The 15,485-nt window shown below is 43.9% G+C and overlaps 1 protein-coding gene across 1 annotated transcript in view; it reads right to left on the reverse strand.

Moving 5' to 3' along the window:
• Positions 1–5,723: 5,723 nt before the first annotated feature.
• Positions 5,724–15,485, reverse strand: part of LOC144595817 (eIF5-mimic protein 2) — a 31,844-nt gene continuing 22,082 nt past the window's right edge. The window contains exons 8-12 of the mRNA XM_078403518.1: positions 15,156–15,326; positions 13,732–13,878; positions 11,049–11,187; positions 7,267–7,389; positions 5,724–5,816 (exon numbers count right to left, since the gene is read on the reverse strand). Of these exons, the coding sequence (XP_078259644.1) occupies positions 5,788–5,816; positions 7,267–7,389; positions 11,049–11,187; positions 13,732–13,878; positions 15,156–15,326 (609 nt within the window). The 3' untranslated portion in view covers positions 5,724–5,787. The remainder of the gene's footprint in view (positions 5,817–7,266; positions 7,390–11,048; positions 11,188–13,731; positions 13,879–15,155; positions 15,327–15,485) is intronic.

The raw sequence follows: 15,485 nt of genomic DNA on the forward strand, positions 1-15,485 counted from the left end.
CTTTGGAGTGTGGGAGGAAACCGAAGATCTCGGAGAAAACCCACGCAGGTCACGGGGAGAACGTACAAACTCCTTACAGTGCAGCACCCGTAGTCAGGATCGAACCTGAGTCTCCGGTGTCGGCCACCCTGTTGTACGTCCTCCACGAATCGGATTGAGGTGGTGTACTCTGACACATACGCCAACTGCCTCTGCTGCCGCGCAGACCATGGATGTGAAACCTTGGCAAATGCGACGGTGAGCGGCTTGTGATCCTTAAAGGCAGTGAAGGGCCTCTCCTCCAGGAAGTACCGAAAGTGGCGTACGGCGATGTACAGGGCGAGGAGCTCACGATCAAAAGTGCTGTAACGTCGTTGAGCGCCGCTGAGATGCCTGCTGAAAAAGGCAAGCGGCCGCCAGCACCCGTCAATGAGCTGCTCCAGCACCGCCCCGACCGCCACCTCAGAAGCGTCCACCGAGAGGGCGGTTGAGGCATCCTCCCTTGGATGGACGAGTATCGTGGCCCCTGCCAGGGCCTCCTTGGCATGCTCGAACGCCGCTACTGCTTCGTTGGACCACTCGACTTCCTTGCGACGACCAGTCATGAGGTGGAAAAGTGGGCGCATGATTCCTGCTACCACCGGCAAGAAGCGGTGATAAAAAGAGACCATCCCCACGAATTCTTGGAGGCCCTTAATAGTGGTCGGACGGGGGAACCAGCGAACAGCATCCACCCTGGCCGGCAGAGGTACCACCCCTTGTGCGGTCACGCGGTGGCCGAGGAAGTCGATGGCCTTCAGCGCGAAATGGCACTTGGACATGTTAACAGCCAGCCTGTACGCGCTGAGGCGCTGACACAGTTGGCGAAGGTGGGTGCGGTGCTCCTGCCGCGAGCGGCTGGCCACGACTACGTCATCCAAATACACGAATACAAAGTCCATAAGCCGTTGGAAGGCATCCTCAAGAATTCAAACAGCCCGAATGGTGTAATAATGGCTGTCTTGGGGATGTCGTTGGGGTGGACCGGAATTTGATTGTACCCGCTACAAGGTCCACCTTGGAGAACACCGATGCTCCGGCCAGGTGGGCATTGAAGTCCTGGATGTGCGGGACCGGGTACCTGTCGGCGATGGTCGCATCATTCAGGCGACGGTAGTCCCCACACTGGCGCTAGCCCCCGTCCACCTTGGGGACCATGTGGAGCAGTGACGCCCATGGGCTATCGGAGGGGCGCACGATGCCCATCGACTCCATCTGGCGGAGCTCCTCCCACGCTAGATGGAGCTTGTCCGGTGCAAGACGCCAGTGGTAGGAATGTATTGCTCCACCCCATGCTTGGGGGTGGAGGAGCGGAAGTGGGGTTTGATGATGTCCGGGAAATTCGCCAGGATGCGCGCGGAAGTCGCATCCACGGACGACAGGTGTCCACCGTGGAGGGAGGCCGGCTCCAGCGTGCTGGAGTGCACCAGGCGCTGCCGCCTGATATCCACAAGCATTGAATATGCTCGCAGGAAGTCGGCGCCCAGCAGTGGCTGGGAAATGTCGAAGATGACAAACCCCCACGAAAACCATCTATGGCCGAAGTTGAGGGCAAGCGTGCGGACCCCGTTAGTACTGATAGGGTTCCCGTTCGCGGCAGTAAGAAGGGGGCCGCGTATGCCTGCACGGATGTCGGCGATGGAAGGAGGCAGAACACTCACCTCCCCTCCAGTGTCCACGAGGAACCGACCCCCGGTGCGGCGATCCCGAGCGAACACGCGATGGATCTGGCCGGCCGCCGAAGGAATCACTGACGGCCGGCCCCTACGTTGCATTACCCACCCGTCGAAAAGGAAGCTACAGCAATTATTGAAGCAGTGAAAAAATGGAGTCATTTCCTTGCTCGCCAGCACTTCACTTTGATAACAGATCAGCGTTCAGTAGCTTTTATGCTAGATAATCGGGAAACGAACGAAGATTAAAAACAGTAAAATTCATGAATGGAGGATTGAATTATCTGCATATAGTTATTCAATTGAGTACCGCCCTGGTAAGGATAATGCTGCTCCGGATACAATAACTCGAGCATTTTGTGCCTATTTTCATTCTTCTGCACTCACTGATCTTCACAATGGGCTGTGTCATCCTGGAGTCACTCGTATGTTACATTATGTTCGTTCCAAAAACTTGCCTTTCTCTACAGAAGATGTGAAGATGACGTGTGCTTCATGTAGAATCTGTGCTGAATTAAAACCAAGGTTTTTCCGTCCTGAAGGACGATTGATCAAAGCTACTCCACCTATGGAACGTTTGAGTATACAACTATCAAGTATCAGGATGGACGTCAGTCAACTGTCTCACTTTGTGACCTTGCACCATGTCCATCTTCTCCATCACTCCTTGATATTAATTGAGAACTTCCTTCAACACTCCCATCATCCCCTATGAAAACTTCTATAAGTAATTCTAAAATTGAAAATGTAAATAACAATATGAGTGAAGTTGATGACCAAGCAATATTATGTACCACCAGCTATTGAAACACCATTATCTCCTGATGCTCCAGTGCTGCGACGGTCATCAAGACATACTAAACCCCCTGACCGTCTCAACATATAAATAGGAGGGGAGAATGAAGTGTGCGCATGTGCGGGACTCTCGGGCAGGCGAGGCCTGCGGAATCAGCGATAATTCCAGAGGCTTTGAAGATATGTATTACGGAAATGAGTTGCTTAAAGCTTAAATAAAGTTTAAGTAAATTAGAATTTTCATTTGCCTCACAACACGGAGCTTTGTCTGTTAAGGTTTTAATCTCCAATCTTCCTCAGCCAGCCAACCATTGTGCTGGCACACCAGGTAATGGTGGATTTCCTCATTGCTATCTACCTTTGAAAATTGCAAGTAGGGTGCTAGGTTAGGATCCACTATCATGCAACTGTTTAGGATAGGTAGTGCAAGCTCAATCTTGAGTATATGCCAAAAAATCAATGATTTTAATATGCTTCCAAAAAGTGTACCTTGTAGCACCACCCTCAGTACTCCTCTTGCAGGGTCTTGTGACTGTGTGCGAGTCATGGGTTTTGGGGCGGTTGTTAGACAAAACTCAGTGCTGTTCGCGGTTTCTCGTGTAAATAAATATTTACTGACTTAGCGTCTCATCTTATTCTGGGCTGGACTGTTCTGAGTCCTGCCACAATTGGTGATCCCAAAGCTCCAAACTAGGCATTTTGGAGCATGACATGCATGCCGCCAGTGCTCAACCCACCGTTCCGGCTGACCAGGCCCAACTGAACAGTCGCCCTGAAGCTACCGACCTTCAGGACCTCAGGCGCAGGCATGGTTTCAGCAGGACGAGGCACAATTTCACATCTTCGGGATCAGTCAACGAGCCCAGTTTTTAACTACGTTGTCAGCGCACTCTACCAGGAGATGGACGGCCGCCTCGTTCGTCCGCCGGTTTGTTTCCGTGCCTCCGGTTTTTGGGGGGGGGGGGGGAGGAGTGGGGTCTTGTACCTGATGGTTAGTCTACTTCTTGAGCAAACCCTCAGCACTCCACTGGCTGGGTCGTGTGACTGTGTATGTGTGTGGAAGTCACAGGTTTTTGGGCTCTGGTGTGCGCTATTTGTGGTTTCTGACCATCTTGTCTCATTCTGGGCTGGACCGTTCTGAGTCTGCCACAACCTACAGATCTGCATAGAACTGTTAAGGTGGAAGGCCTTGCCATCTTTGTGCTGCATTGGTGGAGATGCTTCAGTCCTTTCTGAATAGAAGGCAGGGCTCTACCTTACACAGCATAATTTTGAAAAAACTAGAGAAGAATGTAGATTGCAGGAAAGCTTGGAATAAATTAGTAATGCAGTTCAAGTACACTCTCACTTCTCTGCCCATTACAATGTCTAAAGGTCATGACCCAAATTTTACTGGTTCATATCTCCAGCAGTGCTGCCTAACCAGTTATTATAGCACTTGATTTTTGCAAACCACGAGCTGCAGTTATCTCCATTTTACTGCACTACTATAAATTCTAAAGTGTACAAATTTTGAAGTTCTCTCCTCTTGCTGAACCATCTGGTGAAATCTGGTGAAAGAAGCAATAGAAGCTCCTTCAATTCCAGGATTTGCTCTTTCCCAAAGAACTGCAGTGAAGTCCTGAAACAAATGAGTCCAGCTTTCATTGCACATGGCCTGACTCAAAATGTTTCTCCAAGCAACATTTTAGTAAAAAATAAAGACACAATTCAGGGTTGCTTATTACAAAGTTAAGCAGTATTGATATCAGAGTAGATGCCACTCAATAGCCCACTTGAGGACACCTTGTATCACTACTGGTTAGATTGAGGAATATTTGTATTCAAGTAATTGTCACTAACAGCTTGACTAGAGGCACAACTATTGCTGGAGCACAAGCAACAGTACTAGATAGGGTTACTGTATCCAGTAATCAGCTGTTTCCTGAAGCATTAACTGGCTAAGATGGGGGGATTTCTCTAGAGCAGAAATTACCCAGAAAGCACTGATCAGAACAATCATGAATGGTACATTGAGTTGTAACAAAGTGGAAAATCTTGGAATATTCAAGGCCAATGCACAATCAAAACCCAAACACCCATAGTGGCCAAATTTTCCAAGAGACAGCAGGCTGAGGAAGTAACTTGACGCTTTAAATCTGGAGTGAGACAATTTACTAATTAAAACATGCTTACTAGATGTGTTAGATTGGTTTACGTCTAGTTGAACAATATTTGTATTAACTCCCTTTCAGCAGAGATCCTCATTAAGCACACAAAGACACTGAACTGCAAAAAGCCAGTTTACCAAGCAGGTTGGTTGATAAAAAGTAGTTTAATTTTTTGGTACACAACCAAAGTTAACAATTTTATTGGGGAAGGTTTCACCATCAATAACACATTAACCCCATGGAGCCGTTTTCTAACCATGATCTGAAAACATGCATCCTTAACTGGCTGTAAACTTTACGCCACCAAAAGAAAGCACTTAGTGGCAGGACTGAAATCCCCAGAACTATTGTGCAATACAAAAATGGTTTAAAAACAAGTATTCACATGGACAGTACCTCGAAGGCAAAAAATGTAACTATTTATCCAATAACTCAGTCAGGTGTATATTGCGGGTTGATGGACTGTGCTTTTAAAGTTAACCAATTTCTAAGGACACTCAAAAGGAATTGACTTAATCAAAACCACAACGTTGGGGTTGTACAAATTGAGACGCACTAGTCTCCATTCATAGCCATAAATTCAAACACTTTAGTCAGAATGGAATAAGCATTCAATTTTGAATTGGACAAAATATAACTGTGTTGCCAAAGGGAGATTGCAATACACTGGTCCTATATTCAAACTTCATCCTCCTGTAAATTCTCTGTGTCAAAAAGTTATTCTTTGTGAACTGGCCCTGGTCAGCAATATATCCCCTACAAGGTTTTGTCACTTGGCTGTTAAGTACTAGGTCCTCAAGTTCACAGTACGTACAATTTGTGCCCCCTGACCAAGAAAGCATTGTTGTTCCATCAAGTGCTTTGAGCTCCCATAAGAACAGCAACAAAAATCCAATTGGTCAAAAAGTAACTGCAACTGACTTTGCAGCTGAATTTGAAGTCAGATGATGTTGCAATAACTTTTATTATATAGAAAATGAAATTAAAACAAACCAGTATGATCACTGTAAAGCCCTTAATTTACATCTAGATATTACAGTAGAAAATACAGGAGGTAGAATGCCAAATCAATTTCTGAACTCTGAAATTCAATTCTACAACCCCTGTGGTTTATTAAAAATACAGAACATGATTTCAATTGGGTCTCAATTTCAGTCCTCTTCACTTTCCGACTCGGATTCTGTGGGAAGAATAGGATGAGAATTAGAATAGGCATTTAGAAATGCAGCAGTGAATGATAAGACCAGAGTTTGTTGCCTTTTCCCATCTCTTCCAACCTCAAATTAAGTTTTGTTTTTCTTCCCCTTTTTATCCACCACATATGCTCGTTCTCAAAAATGAGCTCTTATGCCGCAATTCAATTTGAGTTCTTCAGTCCGAACAGATACAGAAATCTCATGCAATTTTCAGTGCATGTAATCTTTTAAAGCATTATCCAATCCAGAACTCGATTCTAACAATTCAGGTAATAGCTGTGACATTTTGGACCTGCCAAAGTCCATTTTGGACTAGCGATTGACTCCATATTCTACAAGTCACAAACCTTAAGAAATCTGACAAGCACAAGTATTTAAAAATTCCACTTGAGCAGAGTTCAATTAGTTTTAGGTGATAGGAGATATGCAACCACTTAGCTTAACACTGTTTTGTTGTCTGGTGCTGCTGTAAAGTTTATAATGGCTCCTGATCCAACTGAGGGTCCCTTCCCAAATACAAACCAGATTCAGACAATCAACTATAATTTGCCATATTAAGTGCACTAAAACCATACTGGGAGCAAGGTTTTGAAATCCATTGCAGAATGTGTTGTAATCCAATACATACAGTACAATGTACACAAAACCTTGTTACTTTGTATGGCATATTAGTCAGATTCACAGCCAATAAAGCAAAAAGGAACTAACTACATAGCGGGGATTATTAAATATAATGGCCTATTAACAGACAAAACTGTAGTTTTGTTGGTTGGGGGAGGATCATAGACTGGAAAATTTTCTACCCTTGAATGATGAAAGAGACTTTTCAAATACATCAATGGGTTGGTGGGGCTGTCAATGTTGCATTTTGCCCCAAAGTAAGGATATTACTGAAATATTGCACAGAATTATGCTGAAGTCCTACAAAGCTTAATAGTTAGGTTGCTGAGACTGAACCAAACCAATAGGATGTTTTAAAAACAAGTCACTTCCAGAAAGGATCTATCCACCCTAAAAAAACTCAACTACAGAAATAATATATTTGCTTCAGCACTGGTCAAGCCCTTCAATATACATGCCCAACAAGGATAAGGAACTTACAAAATATCACTGTCTAAAATGGGTTTGTGTCTTAAGCTCACCAATAGGGTAGATTTTAACAGTGTGGAATATCCCACAATCCCTTGAGCCTAATACAGAATTCCAACTCAAGACTAAGTAAATATACACAATACTTAAATATTAATAGGTAAGCATCTCCTTAACTTATCATTGACTTTTCTAAATTTACTAAGGGGCTTTAGATTCCAATTTAAAATATTTATACCAGAAATTGTAAATATTGGGTTTAAGGGTTGACTCAAAATACTTTCTCTTTCCATAGAGGCTGTCAACCTGCTGAATATTTTCAATGCCTTTCTTGCATGTATCTACCTTCTTCAGCATTCTTGAGCCATTCAACAAATTTCTTCATCTGATCCAGGAAGATGCTCCTCCCTTTTGCCATATTAGGCTCTCGATACCACTTCAAAATAGCTTCTTCACTCAGGACATCAACTATAAAAGTAGACAAGGGAACAAACCAAAGTCAACAAATACAAACATAAAACAATGACAATTTCTCCAATGTCTGGAATTATGCAGTTCTGGTCACCATACTATAGGAAGAATATAATTAATCTAGCAAGCCCAGAAAAGATTCTCAAGGATGTTGCCAGGGATGAGAGGCTTGAGTTAAGAGGAGAGACTGGTACTGTATTCCGTAGAGCAAAAAGTCAGAGGGATGAATTTAGAAAAGTTTGTAAAAACATGAGGGCATCAATAAGTTGGATTGTCACACAGTTTCCCCTGGATAGGAGAGTCTAAAACTAGAAGGCACAGCTTTATTGTGAGAGCGTAAATATTTAAGGGGGGGGGGGGGGGGGAGAAAGGGAGAAGAGATACAGAACAGGCTGTCAAAGGAAATGATAGAGGCAGGTACATTATCAATGTTATTGAACAGGTTATACGATCAACAAACGTCAGGAAGGCTGGCTCCATCCTGGGAGTGGAGGATTCATGGGAGGTGGTCTTGGAGGGGATGCTCCTCCTCCAACTGCAGAGCATCCTGGACAACACAGCTCACCCCTTCCATGGCACATTGGTCACCCCGAGGAGTACCTTCAGCAACAGACTGGTTCCACCAAGATGCAGGACAGAACACCATGGGAGATCCTTCTTCCCTGTGGCTATCAAACTTTACGAGTCCTCCCCCTGCTGTCGTGGAGTAGACTGAGATGGACTCCCCTCCCCACCTATCCACCCGTCACTTTAATTTCATGTGTTTTGTGTTTGTATGACTGTTGGCAAATCAACTTCAATCCTGGGATAAATAAAGATCTATTATATCAGATAGGAGAGATTTAGAGGAATATACTAGACCAAGTGGACCCGTTGGGCCCATTCCTCGAAGAGGGGGGGGACAGGGAAGGGGAGAGGGTATGATTGAGTGAAGCCTGGATCCAAAGCCTCTCTTGTATTGTAGCACCCTCAACCGCCCACTCAATCCCCCCCTCCTCCCCCTACTAACCCACTCCATTCCCTAGCCACCCCCACTTGCCCCTCCCCTGCCCCCACCCGGGAACATGGGGGGATGGAGTGGCTGAGTGTTAGACCAATGCAGTAGAGGTTTGGGGGAGTTTCAAAGGGGATGAATTGGGTGAATGAAGGGTGGAAGAGGGGGGATAATGGGGCTGGGGGATGGAGTGGGTGAGAAGAGGATAAGGGGGTGGGTTGTGGGGGAGATGATAAGGAGTTGAGGGGGTGTGGATGGAGTGGGTGAGTGAGGCTCTTAAAAAAAAAAAAACCTGAAACCAATTTAAGTTAATGCAGCACAGGTTTGGGGGAGTTTTAAGGGGGATTGAAGGGGGTATGGAGTGCCTGAGTGGGGCTCTCAAAAAAATCCAAAACACAATTTCAGTTAATGCAGGAGAGGTTTGGGGGAGTTAAGGGGGTTTCAGGTGGGAATGGAGTGCATGAGTGGGGGAGAGGGGGGGTGGAGTGGCTGTGTTAGACCAATGCAGTAGCGGTTTGGGGGAGTTTCAAAGGGAGTTCAGCAGCGATGAAATGGGTGAATGGAGTGTGGAAGAGAGGGGGGGGGATAAGGGGGCTGGAGTGGGTGAGAAGAGGATAAGGGGGCTGAGGTGGGTAGAGGAAGCAAGAACTCTGCAGAAGGACTTGGACAGGTTAGGAGAGTGGACAGAGAAGTGGCAGATGAAATTCAGTTTAGATTTTTTTTTTTTTTTGGATTTAGATACAGCGCAGAAACAGGCCCTTCGGCCCACCGGGTCCGCGCCGCCGAGCGATCCCCGCACACTAACACTATCCTACACCCACTAGGGACAATTTTTACATTTGCCCAGCCAATTAACCTACATACCTGTACGTCTTTGGAGTGTGGGAGGAAACCGAAGATCTCGGAGAAAACCAACGCAGGTCACGGGGAGAACGTACAAACTCCGTACAGACGGCACCCGTAGTCAGGATCGAACCCGAGTCTCCGGCGCTGCATTCGCTCTAAGGCAGCAACTCTACCGCTGCGTCACCGTGCCGCAAAGTGTGGGGTCATGCATTTTTGGTAGTAGGTATAAAGGCGTAGATTATTTTCTAAATGGAGAATCCAGAAATGGGAGATGCAAAGAGACTTGGGAAGTGCTGGTGCAGGACTCCCAAAAAGTTAATCTGCAAGTCAAATGGGTAAATTCAAATTCAATGCTAGCATTTATAGCAAGAGGACTGGAATACAAAAACAGAAATGTAATGCCGAGGCTTTATAAGGTAGCTGGTCAGGCCGCATTTGGAGGACAGTGAGCAAATTTGGGCCCCATATCCGAGGATGGCTCTAGAGTGGGTCCAAAGGAGGTTTACAAGAATGATTCCAGGAATGAGTGGGTTAGCATATGATGAGCGCTTGACAGCACTGGGCCTCTACTTGCTGGAGTTTAGAAGGTTGAGGGGGGACCTCATTGAAACTTACAGAATAACGAAAGGCATAGAACGGATGTGGAAAGGATGTTTCCACTGGTGAGGAGTGTCTAGGACTAGGTCATAGCCTCAGAATTAAAGGGCGCTCTTTTAAAAAGGAAGTGACAAGCAACTTCTTTATCAGAGGGTAGTTAATCTGTGGAACTCATTGCCACAGAGGGTTGTGGAGGACAAGTCAGTGTATATTTTTAAGGCAGAGATAGACAAATTCTTGAATAGACACGACACAAAAAGCTGGAGTAACTCAGAGGGACAGGCAGCATCTCTGGAGAGAAGGAACGGGTGATTTTTCGGGTCTAAAGGGTCTCGACCCGAAACGTCACCCATTCCTTCTCTCCCGAGATGCTGCCTGTCCAATCGAGTTACTCCATGCTTTTTGTGTCTATCTTCAGTTTAAACCAGCATCTGCAGTTCCTTCTTGCACAAATTCTTGATTAGAACGGGTGTCAAGGGTTATAGGGAGAAGGCAGGAAAATGGGATTAGGAGGCAGAAATTAACCATAATTGAATGGCGGAGTAGACACGATGGGCCGAATGGTCTAATTCTACTATAACTTGTGAACTAGTGTGAATGGTTGGCCGTAGCCCCAGCTGCTCACAATCTATGTTAATGTGGCTGCAGAGAGAAAATGGCACATTTGTGTCTACGAATTATACAAAACTAGTTGGGGTTGTTGAGAAAAGAAAGTGGCTTCAAAGCGGTAAAGACAACCCAAGTGAATGGACAAAAACATAGATGGAACATGAAAAAATGCAAGGTGTATTCTTTCAAAAATGCAAGCCTTTGATAATGAAAGCTTCTTAAATTGTTTGTCAATGTTTAAAAGTACCTAGGTGAGCTTGTAGTCACTGGAAGCCAAAATGTAGTTACAAACATTTAGGAAAGCAAACAGAAAGATGATCTTAATTACAAGATGATTTGATTACAGAAGTTTAGCAATATTGTAATTTACCAAGCAGATTGTAGATGTTTGAAGTTCTCCACATTAGAGTTGCAAGGCTCAGTCAAATTAATTGAAAATAGATGCTTGCTTGTTAATACAATCAAACAATATAGGACTAGTACAAGAAAAGGTGTTGCAGCAGAAGAACAACGATCTTGATGAATGGTGTTGCAGAATCAAAGGACCAGAAGGTCTCTTCCTGCTCCTATTACCCAAAGCACATTAGGCTACCCATAAGATAATATTTACCTTTGTAAAAAAGCATCACAATTTTCTGAAAGGCCTTCATGAACTGAATGTTGTCATAACAATATTCCTGAAGTTTCAGCAGCAAAGTCAGCTCTGATTGGCCCTGGGTGGTGAAGGCAGCAAGGAGAGGGCTATATTGCTGAAAATAGAAAGATTAATTATGAGAAATAAACCACAAGATGAATTAGTCTACCAATGAGAGATAACCCGTAAAACGTTTTATTACAGATGCTCCTCGACCTACGATGGGGTTACGTTCCGATATACCCATTGTAAATCGAAAATATCGCAAGTCGAAAATGCATTTAATACACCTGATCGCATGGCTGACTGGGAGCTCCAGCTCGCTGCCGCTGCCCAGCATCACGAGAGTAGCGTACCGCATATCGCTAGCCCGCAAAAAGATTCAAAATTCGAAGTGTGGTTTCCACTGAATGTGTATCGCTTTTGCACCATCGTAAAGTCAAAATATCGTAAGTCGAAGCATCGTAAGTCGAGGAGCATCTGTACGCAAAATTTGATTCCTGGGCAAATTGTAGGCACTGCAATTTGGATTGATAAAGCAGTTAACTTGGCTAACAGTCTGGACTTACAAGAGGAATAAACAGATCTTGTTCAATGCTTGGCCCCATTTGGATAAGGGAACAAAATATTTCGAAGTTTGCCAAAAACACTAAACTGGACAGCATTGTGAACTGTAGAGTATGCAAAGAGCTTTACAGGCAACCTAGAGTGAATGAGTGGGCAGAAGATACAGCACAACAAGAATGAATGTAAAGACAATCACTTTAGAAGGAAAAAAATCATATCCTTCAAATCGTTACACTGGGAACAGTTTCCATTCAAGACAACTTGACTGTTCCTAGACAACACTGAAAGCAAACATGGGTGCAGCAAATAGTTATGGTATGCTGGCCTTCAAAGCAAGTCTTTTTACAGTTGTACACGGTATAGGTAGAGTTCTTAGAAGGATTTTATTTCCAACATAAGCGAGCACATTAAAGACTCCGATTGATCCAGGAGATGGCAGTACGAAGAGATGAGTGAATACAAACCCATTTGATCAAATATGTTTTAAAAGAATAGTGGGGAGGACATTTCACCTAGAGAGGAAGGGAAATAGGTAGTCACAGAGCAAGAGATTTAAGACCAAGACAAGGATAAAGATTCCTTTACCTTGAGTGGTGACATTTGCCAAGGCACAGAAACAGGTCTTAGCTCACCAGTCTTGCCAGTCAAGTACCAGCCTTATACCACTCCAGCATAGCATATAGCCCTCCATACCATGACACTTCAAATATTCATTTACCAAGTTTTGAGCGAGTCCCTCCAACCTCTATTTTCTCAGACCAGACAGGGCTATCACTTAGGGCTATAAAGGCCAAGTCACTAATCATATTCAAAGATAAATAGATAATATACAGGTGCTCCTCAACTTATGATGGGGTTCCGTTCTGAGAAACCCATCGGAATCCGAAAATATCGCAAGTCGAAATGCATTGAATACACGTGATCAGGTGGCCGGAAGTGAGCTGTGGCTCGCTACGGGTCGCTGCCGTTTGCACCATCGCAAAGTCGAAATATTGCAAGTCGAAGCATCGTAAGGCGGGGAGCATCTGTATGTGCAAAAGCTTCGAGGGGGAACAAAGCGCAAGGAAAGAGTTCTGAAATATAGAATTGGCCATTGTATTGAATGGAAAGTATACTTGAATGGCCGATGTGCGACTAATTTATGAATTGTAAATTACAAGTTACCAAAAGACTAGCAGGAAGTAAGAAAAATACAAATACCAAACAACTATAAAGTCCAGCAAATGCCATTATACGGGACAAATATGGTCAGATGCTTTTCTTGGAAATGCCCACATTGGGCAAAACCATTTGAAATACTGGACATCTGATACATTAGGAAACCAGATGCAGTGACAGAAGTGGTTAAAATTCTTTATCCAATTAGTGGCCAGATCAATTCCTTGATATTTAAAAAAGGACAAATTAAAAACAGGCACAAAAAAAAATGGAAAAGCCAGCATGGACCAAATTAGCTTAATCCACATCATATTTATTAGTATATCATATCATATATATACAGCCGGAAACAGGCCCTTTCGGCCCACCAAGTCCGTGCCGCCCAGCGATCCCCGTACATTAACACTATCCTACACCCACTAGGGACAATTTTTTTTAAACATTTACCCAGCAAATTAACCTACATACCTGTACGTCTTTGGAGTGTGGGAGGAAACCGAAGATCTCGGAGAAAATCCACGCAGGCCACGGGGAGAACGTACAAACTCCTTACAGTGCAGCACCCGTAGTCAGGATCGAACCTGAGTCTCCAGCGCTGCATTCGCTGTAAAGCAGCAACTCTACCGCTGCGCTACCGTGCATGGTATATGGTGGATTTTTATATGGTGGATAAACAGTGTGCAATGGACTAACAGAAATCTGTAGGTCATTATCACTTCTCCAGTCTTCGTTCCCAAAGTTGTAAAATGGGGTTTTACAAAAACAAGATTGGTTACACAAAGTTACAAAATTCTCAAAATGCAAGCCCCAAACTGTAGCTTCAGCTATTCAAAACAGATACTGTACAGTGAATTTCCCAAGACGGTTGTTCCTGATGATTAAGTTTAAAATTAAGACATGCACTACCTGGTTGTTAAAAGAAACTGGAATTTACCTTTAAGTGCTTAATGGCTTGTTCTGTTAGCAGTTCCTCCTTCTTGTTCCATTCCACTGCACCCATTACACAGCTCCAAACAATACTGATCATCGTCTGTTCAGAGATGCTGTTTTTCTTCATCTCTTCTTTGGCATATGTGATAATCTTAATCAAATTGATGAAACCATAAATTTTCTTCACATCCTTCAAATGATCATTTTTACATCAGATTTTCCACACAACAGGAACTTATTTTTAAGTCATTCGCAACGTAACAAAGGACTGGCAAAGCAAACATTTGTCACTCAATATCTACTAAATGAGAGGCCAGATCATTTCAAATGGGAATTTAAGAAATCAACCTCATTGCTGAGAGTCACACTTGGTAAGAACAGATTGTCTTTAAAATGATCCCAAAGCATAAAATTTGAAGAGTGGGGAGAAAACAGTAATAGTAAAAATGATGATCAAAAGGTTGGCACCATCATAGTGGGCTAAAGGGTACAGTTCAAGGTTTCAAGGTCAGTTTATTGTCACATGTACCACTAAGGTACAGTGAAATCTAATTTATCATGCAGCCATACTAAAAAGAGCAACAAGACACACAACTACATAAAAGTTAACAAACATCCACCACAGTGGATTTCCCATATTCCTCACTGTGATGGAAGGCAATAAAGTCCAATCTTCTTCCTCTTTATTCTCCCAATCGGGGCAGTCGAACCATCCGCAGTCGGGGCGATCGAAGCCCCTGCGTCGAGGCGATCAAAGCTCCTGTGGCTTGGAGCTTCCGAAGTCGGTCCCTAACCAGGGACCGCAAGCTCCACGATGTTAAAGTCCGCAGGCTCCCGCGGTTGGAGCTCCAAAGTCAAACCCGACAGGGATCACGAGCTCCACGATGTTAAGTCCGCAGGGTCCCGCGGTTGGAGCTCCCAAAGTCGGTCTCCAGCAGAGGCCGTCAACTACTCGATGATAGGATGTCGATGCGGAGATACGACATGGAAAAAAATCGCATCTCCGTCGAGGTGAGAGATTAAAAAAAGTTCCCCCCCCCCCACATAAAACAAGCGAAAGAACACTAAAATATACATTTAACACCTACACAATCACATCCACTTGATCTGGACATTATACATAGTTTGTATTTTTAAAACAGCATTGCATCTTTTCTGGCTTCAGAAATATAGTCAGGCTAAAGCATATTTTAATGCACAAGCCCCTTGAAAACTTCAAAAGGTTGTCAGATTTCGTTTCTTTTTTAATGCAAGAGAGCAACTTATTTCTTTAAGCCAGCAAGCAGATGCTAAAAATTTACTTCACACCTTGAAACAAACTTAAATCACTTAAAATTGAAAACAACTGCACCATTAAATGTATCAATTAAATCACCAGATAATCTTTAGAAATGTTCCACAACTAATCAGTTTTTGATTTAATATTACCTCTTTGAGGGGATCACCACGGGCCATTTGATCTTGGAGCTCCTTTTGCAGCTCCTTTCGTGCACCAAGAGACTGCTGGTTACGGACAAAATCCGCAAGTTCCTTCAAACCAGCATCGGTAAAATACTTAACAAAGTGATCATAACTTTGTTTGTTAGCTGGGAATAATTCCTGCAGACAAAAAGAGCGCCTATTGTAACCAATGCCTCACATAATGTATTTTGATTGAAAGCAAGCTACATCATGCAAAATGTTTTAAATAATTTTATATCAATCTATGTACATCTTGAAGACAAAACTGTAATGAGCAAACAATCCCATTGAAAGAAC

The sequence above is a fragment of the Rhinoraja longicauda genome, chromosome 8 (genome assembly GCF_053455715.1).
Source record: "Rhinoraja longicauda isolate Sanriku21f chromosome 8, sRhiLon1.1, whole genome shotgun sequence".
Lineage (NCBI taxonomy): Eukaryota > Metazoa > Chordata > Chondrichthyes > Rajiformes > Arhynchobatidae > Rhinoraja > Rhinoraja longicauda.